The sequence below is a fragment of the Cydia strobilella genome, chromosome 13 (genome assembly GCF_947568885.1).
Source record: "Cydia strobilella chromosome 13, ilCydStro3.1, whole genome shotgun sequence".
Taxonomy (NCBI): domain Eukaryota; kingdom Metazoa; phylum Arthropoda; class Insecta; order Lepidoptera; family Tortricidae; genus Cydia; species Cydia strobilella.
The window spans coordinates 15590295-15606133 of NC_086053.1; the positions used below are offsets into that span (position 1 = coordinate 15590295).

At 38.8% G+C, this 15839-nt stretch overlaps 3 protein-coding genes across 3 annotated transcripts; 2 read left to right on the forward strand and 1 right to left on the reverse strand.

The window, feature by feature from the left end:
* The first annotated feature begins 115 nt into the window (after positions 1-115).
* LOC134746754 (heat shock protein 60A-like) lies at positions 116-2236 on the forward strand. The gene has a single exon (XM_063681281.1). It carries the CDS (start codon positions 258-260, stop codon positions 1974-1976), a length of 1719 nt encoding a protein of 572 aa, XP_063537351.1. The 5' UTR covers positions 116-257; the 3' UTR covers positions 1977-2236.
* A 2251-nt stretch (positions 2237-4487) lies between these two features.
* Positions 4488-8342, reverse strand: LOC134746755 (tyrosine-protein phosphatase non-receptor type 13-like). The gene is made up of 2 exons (XM_063681282.1): positions 8128-8342; positions 4488-7761 (listed from the first exon to the last, which is right to left on the reverse strand). Exon 2 carries the CDS (start codon positions 7757-7759, stop codon positions 4592-4594), a length of 3168 nt encoding a protein of 1055 aa, XP_063537352.1. The 5' UTR covers positions 7760-7761; positions 8128-8342; the 3' UTR covers positions 4488-4591.
* A 543-nt stretch (positions 8343-8885) lies between these two features.
* Positions 8886-13916, forward strand: LOC134746400 (vesicle transport through interaction with t-SNAREs homolog 1A). The gene is made up of 5 exons (XM_063680769.1): positions 8886-9085; positions 9177-9235; positions 9611-9728; positions 10827-11029; positions 11903-13916. Exons 1-5 carry the CDS (start codon positions 8992-8994, stop codon positions 12050-12052), a joined length of 624 nt encoding a protein of 207 aa, XP_063536839.1. The 5' UTR covers positions 8886-8991; the 3' UTR covers positions 12053-13916.
* Positions 13917-15839: the final 1923 nt, after the last annotated feature.

The following is a 15839-nucleotide window of genomic DNA, read 5'->3' on the forward strand; positions in this document are numbered from 1 at the left end:
ATGTCGCAAAGCTTTATAATTCACAATGCTGCCAACTATTGGATCAAAAGTCATTCACTCGTACGTCTTTTGTCTTTGATTTTTAGTTCATTCACTCATTACATCACACAGCATTTTGTTAATTTTATTTCATTCATTCGCAGAGGTAACCTAGAACCGGCGGTCCATCACGTTTTGCGATCCCAGTGAGAAAGTTCGAGAAGTAAAGGTTTGAACCCTTTATTTAAACGTTATATTCGCATTTATATCACTTCAAAATGTTGCGATTACCTCGAGTTGTTCGCCATTCCATCTCTTTAAACAAATGTCACCAAAACGCCAGATTTTATGCCAAAGATGTGAGATTCGGTGCTGATGTAAGAGCCCTCATGCTGCAAGGTGTGGATGTCCTAGCCGACGCGGTAGCAGTCACAATGGGCCCGAAAGGCCGAAACGTCATTTTGGAACAATCTTGGGGCTCTCCGAAAATAACCAAAGACGGCGTGACAGTTGCTAAGGGAGTAGAACTGAAAGACAAATTCCAGAACATCGGCGCAAAACTGGTGCAGAACGTGGCCAATAACACCAACGAGGAGGCCGGCGATGGTACTACGACCGCCACAGTGCTCGCGCGAGCGATCGCGAAGGAGGGCTTCGAGAAAATCTCAAAGGGTGCGAATCCTATTGAGATCAGGCGTGGCGTGATGCTGGCGGTCGACGCGGTGAAAGACAAGCTGAAGTCGATGTCGAAACCGGTGACGACTCCCGAGGAGATCGCGCAGGTCGCGACCATCTCCGCCAACGGCGACACCGCCATCGGCCAGCTCATCTCCGACGCCATGAAGCGAGTCGGCAAGGATGGTGTCATCACCGTAAAGGACGGCAAGACCCTCACCGATGAACTCGAAGTCATTGAAGGTATGAAATTCGACAGAGGATACATTTCACCATATTTCATCAACTCCTCCAAGGGTGCTAAAGTCGAGTTCCAGGATGCTCTAGTTTTGTTCTCTGAGAAGAAGGTCAGCAATGTGCAGACCATCATCCCTGCCTTGGAGCTGGCTAACCAGCAGAGGAAACCTCTGGTTATTATTGCCGAAGATGTTGATGGTGAGGCGCTTTCAACCTTGGTTGTGAACAGACTGAAGATTGGTCTGCAGGTAGCTGCTGTCAAGGCTCCCGGTTTCGGAGACAACCGCAAGGCTACCCTCAGTGACATGGCCATTGCTGCTGGTGGTGTTGTGTTTGGAGATGATGCCAATCTCATCAAACTTGAAGATGTGCAGCTCTCAGACCTTGGACAGGTTGGTGAAGTCACTATTACTAAGGATGACACCCTTCTTCTGAAAGGAAAGGGCAAGAAGTCTGACATTGACAGAAGGGCTGAGCAGATTCGAGACCAGATTGCCGACACTACTTCAGAGTATGAGAAGGAGAAGCTGCAAGAGCGCTTGGCACGCCTCGCCTCTGGCGTCGCTGTTCTCCATGTTGGAGGCTCCAGCGAGGTTGAGGTCAATGAGAAGAAGGACCGCGTCACTGACGCCCTGAACGCCACCCGTGCCGCTGTTGAGGAGGGTATTGTCCCCGGAGGTGGCTCAGCACTCCTCAGGTGCATTCCCACCCTTGACTCCCTCAAAACTGCTAACAGTGACCAGGCCACAGGAGTAGAAATCATCAAGAAGGCCCTAAGAATGCCATGCATGACCATCGCCAGCAATGCTGGCATTGATGGTTCCGTAGTTGTTGCTAAAGTTGAAGACTTGGGACCGGAGTTCGGATATGACGCCCTCAACAATGAATATGTTAACATGATTGAAAAGGGAATTATTGATCCCACCAAGGTTGTAAGAACAGCCCTTACTGATGCCAGCGGAGTAGCATCCCTATTGACCACAGCTGAGGCAGTCATCTGCGATATGCCTTCTGAGAAGGAACCTAACCCCATGGCTGGCATGGGAGGCATGGGCGGCATGGGAGGTATGGGAGGCATGATGTAATCCACCTTTACAATTTAACCAATGCATTTATGGTGTAAAAACGGACTTATAGTGCATCACCCTTGTTAAGGTATTGAAATATCGTAGTCTGAATGATATAAAAATGTGAAGTGAATGAATATTTTTTTTATTGAAAGTCTGATTGTGTTACAAATGTAGAAATACAATTTTCTGTCTAGATTTATTTAGTTTTAACTTTAGCTTGAGAACTTGAGCGGGTGTTAATTTTAATAAAAAAGGATGTTATCAAAAATGTTAAATTGATTTTTTTTATTCCTTATTTGTATTTTGTTCTTATATGAGTATAGTGACTGTAAGTCACAATAAGAATAAATGCCCTGGCTTCTTATTAGAAAAGACCTAATAGCAACAGTCAGCTGCAGAGAGGTGACCCCCCCCCTTCCCCCTCCCCCCCCTTCCCCCTCCCCCTGCAAACAAATTTTCTATGCAGGGGGGTTCACCTCTGCAGCTGACTGTACATTTCGAGGGTATTTAACTTTTTCGACGCCGTGTTTTGACACGCAAGCAGTCACCCTGACGCATCCCTGACGCCACCTCACCGAAGTGTCAAAACTGAAATTGAGCTTTATGCATATGCATGTAGGTCTCCGATTTTGGACCTTATGTCAATGCAATAACGACCACTGGCCAGCTTGTCGTTAGTACAGTCGCCATCAGGTATAATTATATATCGGAGCGGCCGAGGTGCTCAAAAATATCTGAACACGTACTAACGCCTTGACAATAAGAGCATGTTCAGATATTTGTGAGCACCTTGGCCGCTCCGATATATCTGACGGCGACTGTACCATAATAACCTTTTACTGCAGTTTCCAGTTGATCTTTAAGTACTCGGTATGGTCGGTACTCTCTTCAAGCTAAAAGCGAAAGTGAACTTTGTGACTTGCAGAGATATCCAGTTATTCCACTCTATTAGCCTATTATCTTATCGTATAATTTCTATAGTCCGACAACCGTCGTGTCGTAACTAACATTTTTGACGACAATTTAACGTCGTTTTTAAAGGGGATGAAAATAGGGTTGAAAGTTTTTTAACATTTCCACGCAGACGAATTTACGGGCGGAGGCTATCCATCGGTCTCTATTCTAGGTATCGTGTGTTGCATTTCATTTACAATGTGCTCTTATCACCGTTCATCGTTTATTTTTAAGTAGGGGGATAAACTTACGGAGATAATTTGTGCCACATGTAATATCTAGCGTAATATTTACGATAAGTTACTCTGCCTACCTACATTATAGTACTTATCACGAAATTCACGAAGTCATATAAACAGCGATATTGCCGTAAAGAGCGAGTGTTAGAAATAGCATCTAGGTCTTACTTATAGAGATTTTAAAGTAGGTATAGTTAAACAAAAATAAGTTATTGTTGTTTACCCCTCGTGCTAATCAGGGATGTTGCGAATATTCGCATCCGCATCTGCAACCGTGGAACTTCCGCATTATTTTCAACATCCGCATCCGCATAAAATCGATGCGGTGCTTAATGCGGATGCGGATGTGGAACAGGTAGGTACAGGAACGTCTTAGCGGCGGCGTAAGTGCTAGGTAATTTCGTCATTAGCCAATAGGAATCTCGTTTCGTTTTTGTGATTCGTCGATCGAGCACTTGAGCCTATGACGGACAGCGACAAGAAGTGAATAATTATTTTATTTGGACTTTAGTGTAGTAATGCGATTGTGGGGCACCTATATTCTTGTTCAAATACTCAAATTTGTTTTTTTTTTTTAATAAAAATTATTAAAAATGTAATATAATAGTTTAGTTTTAATTTAGGATTAGTTGTTTTATTTTATTTTAAATGTAATTGTATATGGAATTTTTATTCTGAAATAAATTAATTGAATTGAATTGAAAATATTTGACGTTTTTTATGTGCCTAATCTCGACATCCGCATCTGCGGATGTGAGCCTTTAAAAATCCGCATCCGCGTCCGCGGATGTCAAAAAATCGGTATCCGCAACATCCCTGGTGCTAATATTGAGATCCGAGTCAGCGAGTCACCCGTAAATTTTACATTGTTTGGCGATGTCACACCGGCAGCGTGGGAAGGAGGAATAAACATTACATAATTTATTAAATTTTTTATTGTTATTCAACGTTTTATACGTAAAAGTGCGTTGGTTAGTCTGTCGCATTGTTAAAGTTACCTACCTAATTCTTGACTGGTGCAAACCGTGCAAACTGCAAACCATTCGCTGCACTTGGATTTTAAACTTTTTGCGTAGAGAGAGTTCGCGTACGACATCATGAATAAGACTTATTGCTTTCAAACAATTATGATGGGCCATCAGCACGCACTACTGTTGTACCTACCGAATTAGCATCTTCGTGAAGTTAGTAATGCGTGCTCTCAAACTTAAACGTAAGGTCGGTAAGCCGGAGCAAATTTGACTCGTTTAAGCGTTACTATGAACTCTACGATATTAATAAGTTCCCAGACAATGTTTTGTTTAGGTTGGTAAAAAGAAAATAAAGGCACCATAAATAAATGGCATTTATTAATTTGTCTCCTTAAATCTATTGATAACATTCAATAATACGGATTAAATACTTGTATCTTACATTGTCTTATAAAAAGGTAAAAGTTTATAAAAATATCTGATCCTCATCTGTATCTCCAGCACCGTATATAAAATGTCTTTTAACTACATTATCGTCCGCTATTGCAGTCTCGGTGGGGTTGTTCTTACAAGGAGTGACTGGGTACCGGACTGGGCCCAGCCATCTCCTCCCAAGGCCATAGTTTCTTGGCAACGCTACGTTTTTCGAGGAAGAACTTTTCACAGACTTATCTAAACTGTCTACAGATGACTGGATGGATTGTAATGAGTTTTTCATATGGTTATCTAAGTCTAAATTTACATCAGCAGGTATACTCATGCTTAGCGGTCTTCGTTTTGGTTTAACATTGGGTATTTGACCTCTCCAAGTGTTAAACTTCGTGCCTTTTTTCTGGGGAGTACTTTCTTGGGAAGAGTAATTTCCTATGTCAGATTCTTCGTACACTTTTATCTCAGAGAAACATTTTTGCAGGTTACTTTTAATGGGAGTGTTTTGCCGGCTCGCCTTGTCCTGCATTCGACTTATTACTTTCTCTTTCGTTAGTTTTATTAAAGCATAAATTGTCTTTAAAGCTTCTTCGTTAAGTAATTCATCGTCTGTTATGTCTCCATCCAGAGCAACCGTGCTACTGGCAACTTCTTTACCTACTCTTGGTTTTTCCGGCATGCCCGTATTATCAAACTTTGACTCCATTGTAGAATTCTTCTTCAAATTTTGTAGAACAATTAATTCAACAACTTTCGGTGCCGATTGTAGCATTGATAATGCTTTGTCGTACTTTACGTTGAGTAAAGTTTGTCCGTTAACTGATATAATTTGGTCCCCTGGTAGAAGTTTTCTACATAAATCAGCTGGGCCACCAGTAGTGATAGATTTAATGTAAACATTACCATCAGAGCCTTCAGCCACTTGCAATCCCAAAGCGTTCATTTGATCCCTTTCTAAAGAAGCTGTTACAAATATTCTCTCTCCTTGAACACATTCCATATTATCTAACTTTTCGAATAGAGAAGTGTTCATGCAAGAATCATTACTAACTGCATTGTAGTTAAATGCATCGGGATAGACCTTAGGGGATTCAAGTACGTAAGCTGTTGCAGTATGCGTCAGTTTTTGATGGTATTGTCTTTCTGGCAACAGCTTCATACTATTCACATTGCAATGTTGCCTAAGTTCTAAGTCATCTGAGTCACTCTGTGTCGTCGTTAAATCGCAATCTGCTTTAACGCAACTTTCAGGTCTGCGATTTGGTTTGTCTACAACGGATTTCATTCCATTGAATACTCGCGTGCCCATTTTGACTCCACGTCTTCGTGGCAAGCTGCTTTCGGATGAGGAGAATCCGTCATTGGACGTGTTTCCCTGGTTGGAGCAATTCGTCAAATTTTCTTCGCTAGGTTGCGGAGAAAGTATCCTTCTTAACAATTCTTCTGTGTTAGGTTTCGCGTTTCCCTTATCCTGAGACTTCTTTTCTCCAAACATATCTACTCTAAATCTCCGTTTAACGGGTCTCCTAGTTCTCAATTGGTTTCTTACAGCCAAGTTATAACTGTCTTCGTAATTACTGCATTCGGCTTTCTTGGGCGTGCCATCCTTATTCAAAGGGCAGCTCAGTTCGTCCGATAAATAATTAATGAAGTCCTCTTTTGCATACAACTTTAAATATAACCTGTGATGCAATGATGCTAGCCAGAACGTGAAGTAACTTTTATTGTCGGTCATTTTTAGCTTGTATTTAACGCCGATTTTGGATAGGCCTGAGTGCGAGTTAGGCATTATGTATAGGCTCTTTTTGTTGTAATAGAATGTGTGTATATGATGCCACGGCAGGCTTTGTAGGACTATGCGGTTGATCGTTCCTGGTTCATCAGATATGTGGTTGCTTCTGGAGTAAAGCGTCACTCCTCTTGGTCCAATAGAGAGCCACACATCGCGACAGAATCCATCTCTAGTCGCCCATATAGCTGAGTAAAAATGCGCTCCATAGTCCCTAAATGTCTGTGCCAGTGTAATGAAGTTTATTATCGCTTTATTTCTATCCAATCCTCGTCGAGATTCATGCGCCCTTTTCATCTTTAACTTGACATCTGCCATGTCATCAGTAATGGCAGTTTCTGGAAGATAATGTTCAAGTAAAAAGTAATCAGCCGAGCCATGTTCTCGATATGAGAACTCTCCAAACTCTATGTGTAAGGCATACCCTGCTAATACTATGAGATTCTGCATCACATATGTTAATTGCCCCTCCACAGTTGCTCTTCTGAGTTGTAAATATACTCTGTGTCTCCATTCCCCGCCTTGGATGTTCCTAGCTATATTTGTGGGTAAGAAGAACTTTATCCTCAAGAACACTGTTAAAGCAATTTCTTCTTCAACAAACTTCTTCTTGTTACCAGTCTTATGCCAGGTTTCAGGAGCAATTTTCTTTATTTTATAATCATCTGGTAGGAAGACAAAGTCGCCACCAATCAGGATGGCAATGCCCAGCATGAAATTGTGCTCATACTTCTCGCTGTGAACTAGTGCTTCAAAAAGTTGTCCAGCTGTTACCACATTTGGATCACAAAGGATCTCCACCTTTTGCCCGTTAAGGAGAACCACAGTTATGACCCGCTTCTCCGAGATTGCTGAGACAGTCAAATCCATATGTTTGCCAGGCTGAGAGGCCCGAACAATGAACTCCGGGCCCACACATCCATCTTTCCCTTTAGTGACTCCTTCTGCTTTGTATAATCTTGAAGCAGCTCTTTGAACGGGTTTTCCTCTCCTAAAATTTGTTGGCTGTTTTCTGATACCTTTGTCCGCAGCAATAGAAGATAAAGATACTGCATTATTAGAGATATTTGGTTGTTCTAATGGGCTTTTTCCTATTTCTAAAGTGGAATGAGCATTTGACAGACCACCCATTCTCGTATTGTCAAATAATTGGAAGATTGAATTTCTATTGTGCTTGGATACTCTGCAGCTTGGAAAGGGTTCCCTTTCGTCGGGGGAATTGATGAGATCGACATAGCTACGTGGACGGTTACTAACTTTTAAATCAGTATTTGTACTTGCTTCATGGGTTTTAGAATATCTAGACTTAGTATCTATGGAATGTGCTTTTTCTCGGCTGTCTATAATTGGGCTTAGACCTATGGAAGCGGCTGAACAGGAGCTACGGCCTGAGTCTTCGTCGCAGCTTCGAAGCATGGCTGAAATAAAAATAAAGTATTTTAATGTAGAAAATACTCCCTGATGAAAATATGATCATTAACGATCTACAAAAACAGTCAAATAACGTAAACAGTTAAACACATGTTAAATAGACCTTGCCGATCATTACTGCCCCCACCTAAGCATAATGGATGAGAGATTTCCATAAATAGTCATTATCACATAGACGTCTAATAAAATATTCAAATTCTTCAAGTCACATAACTTCTGGTAGGGAAAGTACGTGAGAAATTCTTAATGAACTTGCCTTTAATTAACCCAATTAAAATGACTAATAAGCTAAAAATGCGAACAGTAGATGAATAACAGATATTTCAAAACATAAGTCAGGTACAATAACTTACCTGATTTTTTAAATATATTTCTAACGCCGATGATTCATTGTTCCACTAAAACTTCACATGTTCTTTACGGTAGTTTTCTCTTTTCACTTTCATTAAAATTAACCATATAACATAAACATCGAAAAGTTGTCGGTTTAGTTTGATTTTGTTGATAAAGCAAATTACAAAGCGTTCAACACTTGTCGCGTGCACTTGCTCGACTCGGTAGCGGTAGGTGGTGGTGGTGCTTTGCTTTGCTTGCGTGCGAAATGAAATGGCATTCAATAGGGCCGTGGGAAAGAACGAGACAGGGTAACTGTTGATTTTTTTTTAACATGTTTTGAACCTAAAAGAAATATAAATTTGTCAGCCTTATAAAACAGAAAAATTAGTGCTTTATTGATGCATAATTTTAGAAAGTATTTTTCTGATTAATAATTTATACTTTTCGTTTTTTTTTAATAATCCAAAAGTGTCAAAATGATGATGCACAGATGCAGTATCCAAACGCGCCTTCAAATAGTGTTACCAGCTTTATGTTTTTCTAACAATTAGTGATAATTTTAATAAAAAAAATGTTTTTAATAAAAGTTATGACTTTAAACATCGTGATATTGGTTTTAATGTCACGATGAAAAATACGAACAGTTTAGTCTTGAAGTAAAATATTTAGTTTATAATTTATTGGTGTCATTTTACTATTGTTTGCTGACTTTTATTCATAGTATTATACACTTTTTTTTAAGTTTGGTGTAGCAACTTTAGTATTCAGCTCAGCTGTCATGATGTGTTCGACGATGGTGTATTTGTATTACTGCATTCCCTGAAAATTAATCTAAATATATAAATAAGGGTGTCTAATTTTGAAAAGAAGATTTGGTAAATATGGCTACGTTAATTCAATCTTACGAGCAACAATATTCAGTGCTTACTGCGGACATAACATCTAAAATTGGACGACTGAAGTTAGGCCACGAAGGTATGTTTTGAAAATATCGTGTGAAATTGCATTGTAATTATGTATAAATGTTTATATTTTTAAGAGACTGATTATATTGATCGTGTTTCAGATAATCGCGATCAGCTGACACGGGAAATTCAAGCAAATTTCGAGGAAGCGAATGATCTTGTGAGTATAAATAGATTTGCATGTTTTTATCTCTGTGTGCATTTTACTTTCACGCAGCCTCATCAAACAAATCAAATTATGTTGGTCAAAGACGCCTAATGTTTCTACATAGCATATAGTGGAGAAATTGGGGTTTAAGGCGTTAGCTAAAGACGCCGGTTCGAATCCTTGCCTCCACCCCCAGGGCCGGATTTCCGCGTAAGCCCACAAGGCCCAGGCAACCTAGCAATGGTTTTAAGATGGAGTAGCTAGCTATTTTCCTGTGTCCACCCCACTGGTCTTCGTCACTTTTTATTGTCATACACACATCTATTTTAGTTCAAAGTAACAAGTGAGGGGAAAAAGTTAATTTATCCATATATTCTGTGCTTATAGCTTGAGCAGTTGGAGCTAGAGTCTCGCGGTAGCGCCGGTTCACGCGTAGCCGCATATCGGGCAGAGCTAAAGCGAGTGTGTGATGAGTACCGCTCCGTCACCCACAATACTGGAGGGTGTAAGTACTGAGTACCTTTTTAGGGTTCCGTACCCAAAGGGTAAAAACGGGACCCTATTACTAAGACTCCTCTGTCCGTCTGTCTGCCACCAGGCTATATCTCATGAACCGTGATAGCTAGACAGTTGAAATTTTCACAGATGATTGAGATGATGTATTTCTGTTGCAGCTATAACAACAAATACTAAAAAAGTACGGAACCCTCGGTGGGCGAGTCCGATTCGCACTTGTTCAGTTTTTGTGTGTTATTTTATTTTATTGTGGGCCTAAGATCTTGTGGATCTTAGTGGGAATTGTCTCAGGATGTAGGTTGCACCTATTAATGTAAAAACCATTCTCTTCTTTTTATATTATCTTCCTATGTCTGTTTTTTTCCCCAATAAAGAAAAAATAAAATAAGAGAGGGTCACGCTCACCACACAACGATACATCATGTTTAAACATGATACTTTTAAATTAAAATTCTCGATTCCATAATCATAATATTTTTTTTTATCTGTACTTTTTATATCATAATCATAATCATATTTATTGGTAACATCATATTACATGTCAAATTTTTTTTTGCACTTAAGTACATAGGGATAAGCTCGCCTTTGTACCTAAATTTATATGAATTTCATGTTATCAATTTTTGTTTTGTACAATAAAGTGATTTACTACTACTACTACTACTACATATGTATATAATGTAGATAATTAGGTATTTACAATTTAACACCTAAAAATACAGTACAACAGTAAATATTTTTCTCATCAAAGCGACAAAATAGCTCGTGATGATGAGTGTTATCCGTGTATTTCGCCATTCTCTAAAATGGCGAGACTTTGTTACCAGGGTCTAGCAAGCCTTGGTAGCTCAGTTGGTTAAAGCAGCTGCCAGTCATGAGTTCAAACTCTTCACGTTATGTGAACACTAGTTTAGTTTGTGTTAATAAACATAATACATACAACACATACTTAAATAATTTAAATAAATTATTATTGAGCCTTATTCAGCTTACTGTGGGTAGTCAATTTGTGTAATAAATTAAATAATGTCCTATAACATTTATTTATTTAATTATAGTATAGTATATACTTAATTTCGTTTTTCAGACACTGACGCCGAGGAAAACTTCGATGACTGGACGTCAAACGACCAGCAACAGAAACTCCTGGACAACACAGAGCGGCTAGAACGAACAGGGAAGACTCTCACCGAGGGCTACAGGGTGGTCCTAGAGACGGAGCAGATTGGAGCCACAGTGCTTCAAGACTTGAGTCTGCAAAGGGAGACTATAGAAAGATCAAGAGGAAGGGTAAGATTACTCCATATAACTATTGTAAGAGTAAAAACACCAGAGCACCATTTAAACAAATATTTATTAGGGAATCACAAAATATTAGTTCAGTCTTGGATAGTACGCGGCGCGGTTCACGCCCAAAACCGATCTACAAGATGGACGACGCTCCTAGTGATGTGTCATTCCGGTTATGGTAGTGATGTCCAGGACCGATAAATGACGGTGCCGCCTTTTACTATGTACTATTAAAAACAGTGGGTACACCAACATTAAATTTTATTGTCAAATGTTATTGGGCAGGGTTTGCGTTGACAGACCCATTTTCATTGACTTTTCACAAAATAAATTTGGTGGACTTACATCCGTAATTCTGATGACAATGCAATTCGGAAGTTAGCCAAAGTTAGTCAATGTAACTCCTCGCTGGAAAAAAACACAAACACATTTGAGTTTAGGTTCATTAGAAATATCTCCAAAATAGGGAATATTACGCGATACTCTGCGTAGAGGGCGTCACTAGCACAATCACAGGGCCTACCGCGAAACACGAAAATCGAAAGATGAGCTTCTGCCTCTATCACTCTTGCATATTCGATCGATAGAGAGGCAGATAACGAAATTTCGATTTTCGCGTTTCGCGGTAGGCCACCTGTACACAAATCGCCTTGATGCATCAACGTCATAGTGAAAACTTGTCAAAGGCACAGTATGTATAAGTTACTAGGTTTTCGATAGGTGCTAGTGCTGCACTCTGGCGGCAGAATTTTGCAGTGATACTTCCTATTGAAAAAAAAAACGGACCACTCGTCTGTTTCCCCCTTACTTCCGAACCTACGGGCCTAAATTTTTTTACTGAATTAAATTCAATTAATTGTCTGTTATTTGCAGCTCCGCGATACAGACGAGCAGCTAAACCGCTCCTCCCGCCTGATGAACTCCATGATCATGAGAGCGCTGCAAGACCGCTTCGTGCTGGTCATGGTCTTCCTTGTACTTGGTGTATTGTTGTGCATCAGCCTCTATTTCTATGTCACGTAGCACTGTTGGTAAGCGACAACTTAGAGGTTTGAAGTGAAAGGAGACGATTGGAACATTGGACAGCTCTGCGGACATCCTCTTCACTTTCCTAGAAGGGCAAGATCATCGGCATACCCAACACACCGGTGTCTGCCATTTAACTCTACTCCGCCATCGGGGATTGTAGCCTTCCTAATGACATACTCGAGCACTAAGTTGAACAGCATCGGGGACAGTGCATCTCCTTGCTTAAGCCCTGTGATAACGTGCCGACTCCCGTGCTGACAGTCATTTTGCTCGTGCTGGTTGCGACTTATCATCCTCACCAGTTTGCCCGGTATTTCAAATATTATGTTATGTTATAAACAGTGCGGCTCTTCAGTCTCTTCACAGTACTTCCACGCTCACGTCTAAAGTAACCTTATATACAAAAGCAAAAATGTCAGTCTAATGGCATTATTCATAAACGCGTTACTGGCCTGAATTAGCTATGAATAGTTTGTCTTTATCTGTCATTTGGACTTATATATTTGCAAGAACGGGATAAAAAGTAATTAAACAAAATCAGGCCCGTTATGAATAAGGGTATGTCTATGCCTGTGAACACCGGATGCGTGTGCGTAGACATGCACGTGCGCTTTGTAATATGCAAATACTTATGAGAGACGGCACACTGCTTGCGTGACGTTTGCGTGCACGGCTCTAGCATTTTCCGGTGTGTTTTGGTCCTTAGATGTAGACGTAAGTGTTCTGGGCTGCGGCGCGTACTTTAAAAATGGTTGCCATTCCTAATGATTTTTTTGTTGGTTTGCTTTGTACAGTCGCCATCAGATATATCGGAGCGCCCGAGGTGCTCACAAATATCTGAACACGCCTCTATTGTCAACGCGTTAGAGTGCGTGTTCAGATATTTTGAGCACCTCGGGCGCTCTGATATATCTGATGGCGACTGTACAGGCGCCATCAGATATCTGAACACGCCTCTATTGTCAAGGCGTTAGAGTGCGTGTTCAGATATTTTTGACCACCTTGGCCGCTCCGATATATCTGATGGCGACTGTACAGTTAACTATATATCGTCGTAACAATAGAGTTATTAGTAACAACATATTATTGAGCGTGTTTTTTGACTGCAAAAAAAAAAAACGTAAATAACGTCTATATGTATATGAATCATATAACTATATTAGCTATTATTTATATGAGCCATTTATTGGCGTTGTATATAGTAAGCAAAATGTGTTTAAAAAAAAACAAGTAATAAATTAAAAACTATATATTTAAAAAAAAGTGACGAAGCCCAGTGGTGAGGCCGGAAGTAATAAATTGTTTAGAAACTTGCAATTCTCATTTTACTATTCTAATCAAGTAAGTATAATTGATTAGTAAAATAAACTATTCTAATAACATTATTGTTAGATATTGAAGTATTTGCTTATGTACTCTTAACTGCATTAACTATAAACATTGTATTGAGAGAAACTAAACTATTGAAATAAAGATTGTAAAACGTCCTCTGCCTTCCTTATAATAAGGTTATAGTTAAAAGTAAAACAATTTCAAGACCTCCTTTTATTAAACTACAAGTTTACTTTGTTTGCGAGCGTCATGGTATTAAAAACTTTCTTATATTAACTTTCGTCCTGGCTTAAAGGACTCGCATCCAGGCCATAAATGATAAAAAAAAAAAAAACTCGTCCAACTTACTTGACATTATTAGTTAGGGTTATTAATGAAGAAGCTATGCATTTAGTTTATTGATTTTACTTGAGTCGTATTATGTAAGACTAAAATAGATAAATAAATGTAGATAGATCTTGATTATTTGTATATTTAACTGCGTTATGTTATTGTAATCATTATCAATTGAAATAAAATGAAAGTGTTTAAATCAATCAGTGTTTTTGTCGTAGTAAACTTAATTCATCCCTTGAACTTATGATTATAGAAATAAAACACATCAATTATATTATTTACAATATTTATTTTCATAATGTAATCTATAAATGATAAATAATACAGTCAAATTAAAAAATAGAGTCACACTAGCTGAGCTTAACTAATAATAATATTGACAGTACATATGGTGCTACTTTCTCGCACTAGTGCGTAAAGTGCACTTTTTGTGCATATGTCGAAAGTTTAAAGGGCCATATGTACTGTTAAACGTTGTTTCATACACGCGCGAATAGGTAATTCGCAACTCGTGTCGATTTAATTTATGGCCACTCGTTTCGAATTTCCTCTTTTCCACACTTGTATCGAAAATAACTATAATATGATCAGGAAATAAGTCTGAACATTTTAGAACTGTCGTATCTATAGCAGCAAAATGACAAACTAAAAAATACACTCATGGACAAAAAAAAAGTTTAAATAGTAATTTTGAAATTACTTTAGGTGCTGTAATCCAGTAATTAAACCATTTTTTTTGCGTTCCTCTAAATTTGTCGATGAGTATACAGGGTGTTTTAACCATGGGGCCTCAAACTCAGGGCTCGATTCTATTCCCTAAACTGAGCTACTTTTATTATGGGACCAACCCCGAAATCGCGAAAAAAAATTTGGCGTTTTCGTTACATTTTGGTTAATCAGATGTCGACGATTTCTATAAATAGAATCGAGCCCTGAATTTGTCCCGTGGTCAGAGACATACTGTATGTTGAACAACTTTTGGGGTCGATTTTTAAACTAGCTTACTATCTATTTAGAATGTTTTCCAAATTATAGATGAATGGCAAAGAAATCGGAATGATATTGCACTTAAACACAAAATGGTAAAATCTATATCGAGTAAAAGAAAATTTGAGATAGAACAATAAATCGAATGTATAGAATAGATTTTATTTCCACTAGGTATTTACTTACTAGCGTAGCACGACTATAATTATTATTTTTGCTCACTAATTTAATTTAATTTTGTAACTGATTGTTGTGTTTTTTCTCATGAAGTGAATAATTGTTATTCTTATGAGAAATAAAGATCTTTAAACCGAAATATAGAGTAAGCAAGTAAAATTCATTAAACTTCAGCGTGAATTTTACTGGTATTTTAACACATAATGATGCATTAGTTTTATTTATTAGTTACTAACAATGTTAATACAATGTGGCTGGGTTCCATACTTCAGGACGTTTGAGTTGTTGAAATTTCAGATGGAAACGTCCTATTACACTTGAAGCATGAGGACCCTTCTGTGATGGAAAGCCACAAATAGTTCTATACGCATTGACATGACTGAACGATAATACAAATAAGTGAAATAAGTTATATACAAAAGTAAAGAGCGGAATTTTCGTAGCAACATTTAACAATGATGTAAAGGACTGAAGTCAAGCGAAGTTGCTAATGTGAGATCAGTTTTAGAAACAACATATCATATTTTTGCTAATAACAGCCTAAACCTTCATAAAAACGGGCCTAATTTTAGGTCAACTAATAACATATTTTACAGTACATATGGTGCTACTTTCTCGCACTAGTGCGTAAAGAGCACTTTTCGTGCATATGTCGAAAGTTTAAAGGGCCATATGTACTGTAAAACGTTGTACGATACACGTGCGAATAGGTAATTCGCAACTCGTGTCGATTTAAAACACTCCCTGCGGTCGTGTTTTAATTTATCGCCACTCGTTTCGAATTTCCTCTTTTCCGCACTTGTATCGTAAATAACTATTTTAGAAAATATCTTTAATTATAAGGATATAAAACACATTTCGGCATAATAGTACATTGATTTCAGCCATGTCAGTGTGACGGACTAACCTGCCGGGCTAGCACGTTTGGCGCGACAGTATCTCGCCGCGA

Coding starts and splice junctions, on each gene's coding strand:
- LOC134746400 (XM_063680769.1), top strand. CDS start 8,992: ATGGCTACGTTAATTCAATCTTACGAGCAACAATATTCAGTGCTTACT. Junction 9,236..9,610: donor TCGAGGAAGCGAATGATCTT/GTGAGTATAAAT, acceptor CTGTGCTTATAG/CTTGAGCAGTTGGAGCTAGA. Junction 9,729..10,826: donor CACCCACAATACTGGAGGGT/GTAAGTACTGAG, acceptor TTCGTTTTTCAG/ACACTGACGCCGAGGAAAAC.
- LOC134746754 (XM_063681281.1), top strand. CDS start 258: ATGTTGCGATTACCTCGAGTTGTTCGCCATTCCATCTCTTTAAACAAA.
- LOC134746755 (XM_063681282.1), bottom strand. CDS start 7,759: ATGCTTCGAAGCTGCGACGAAGACTCAGGCCGTAGCTCCTGTTCAGCC.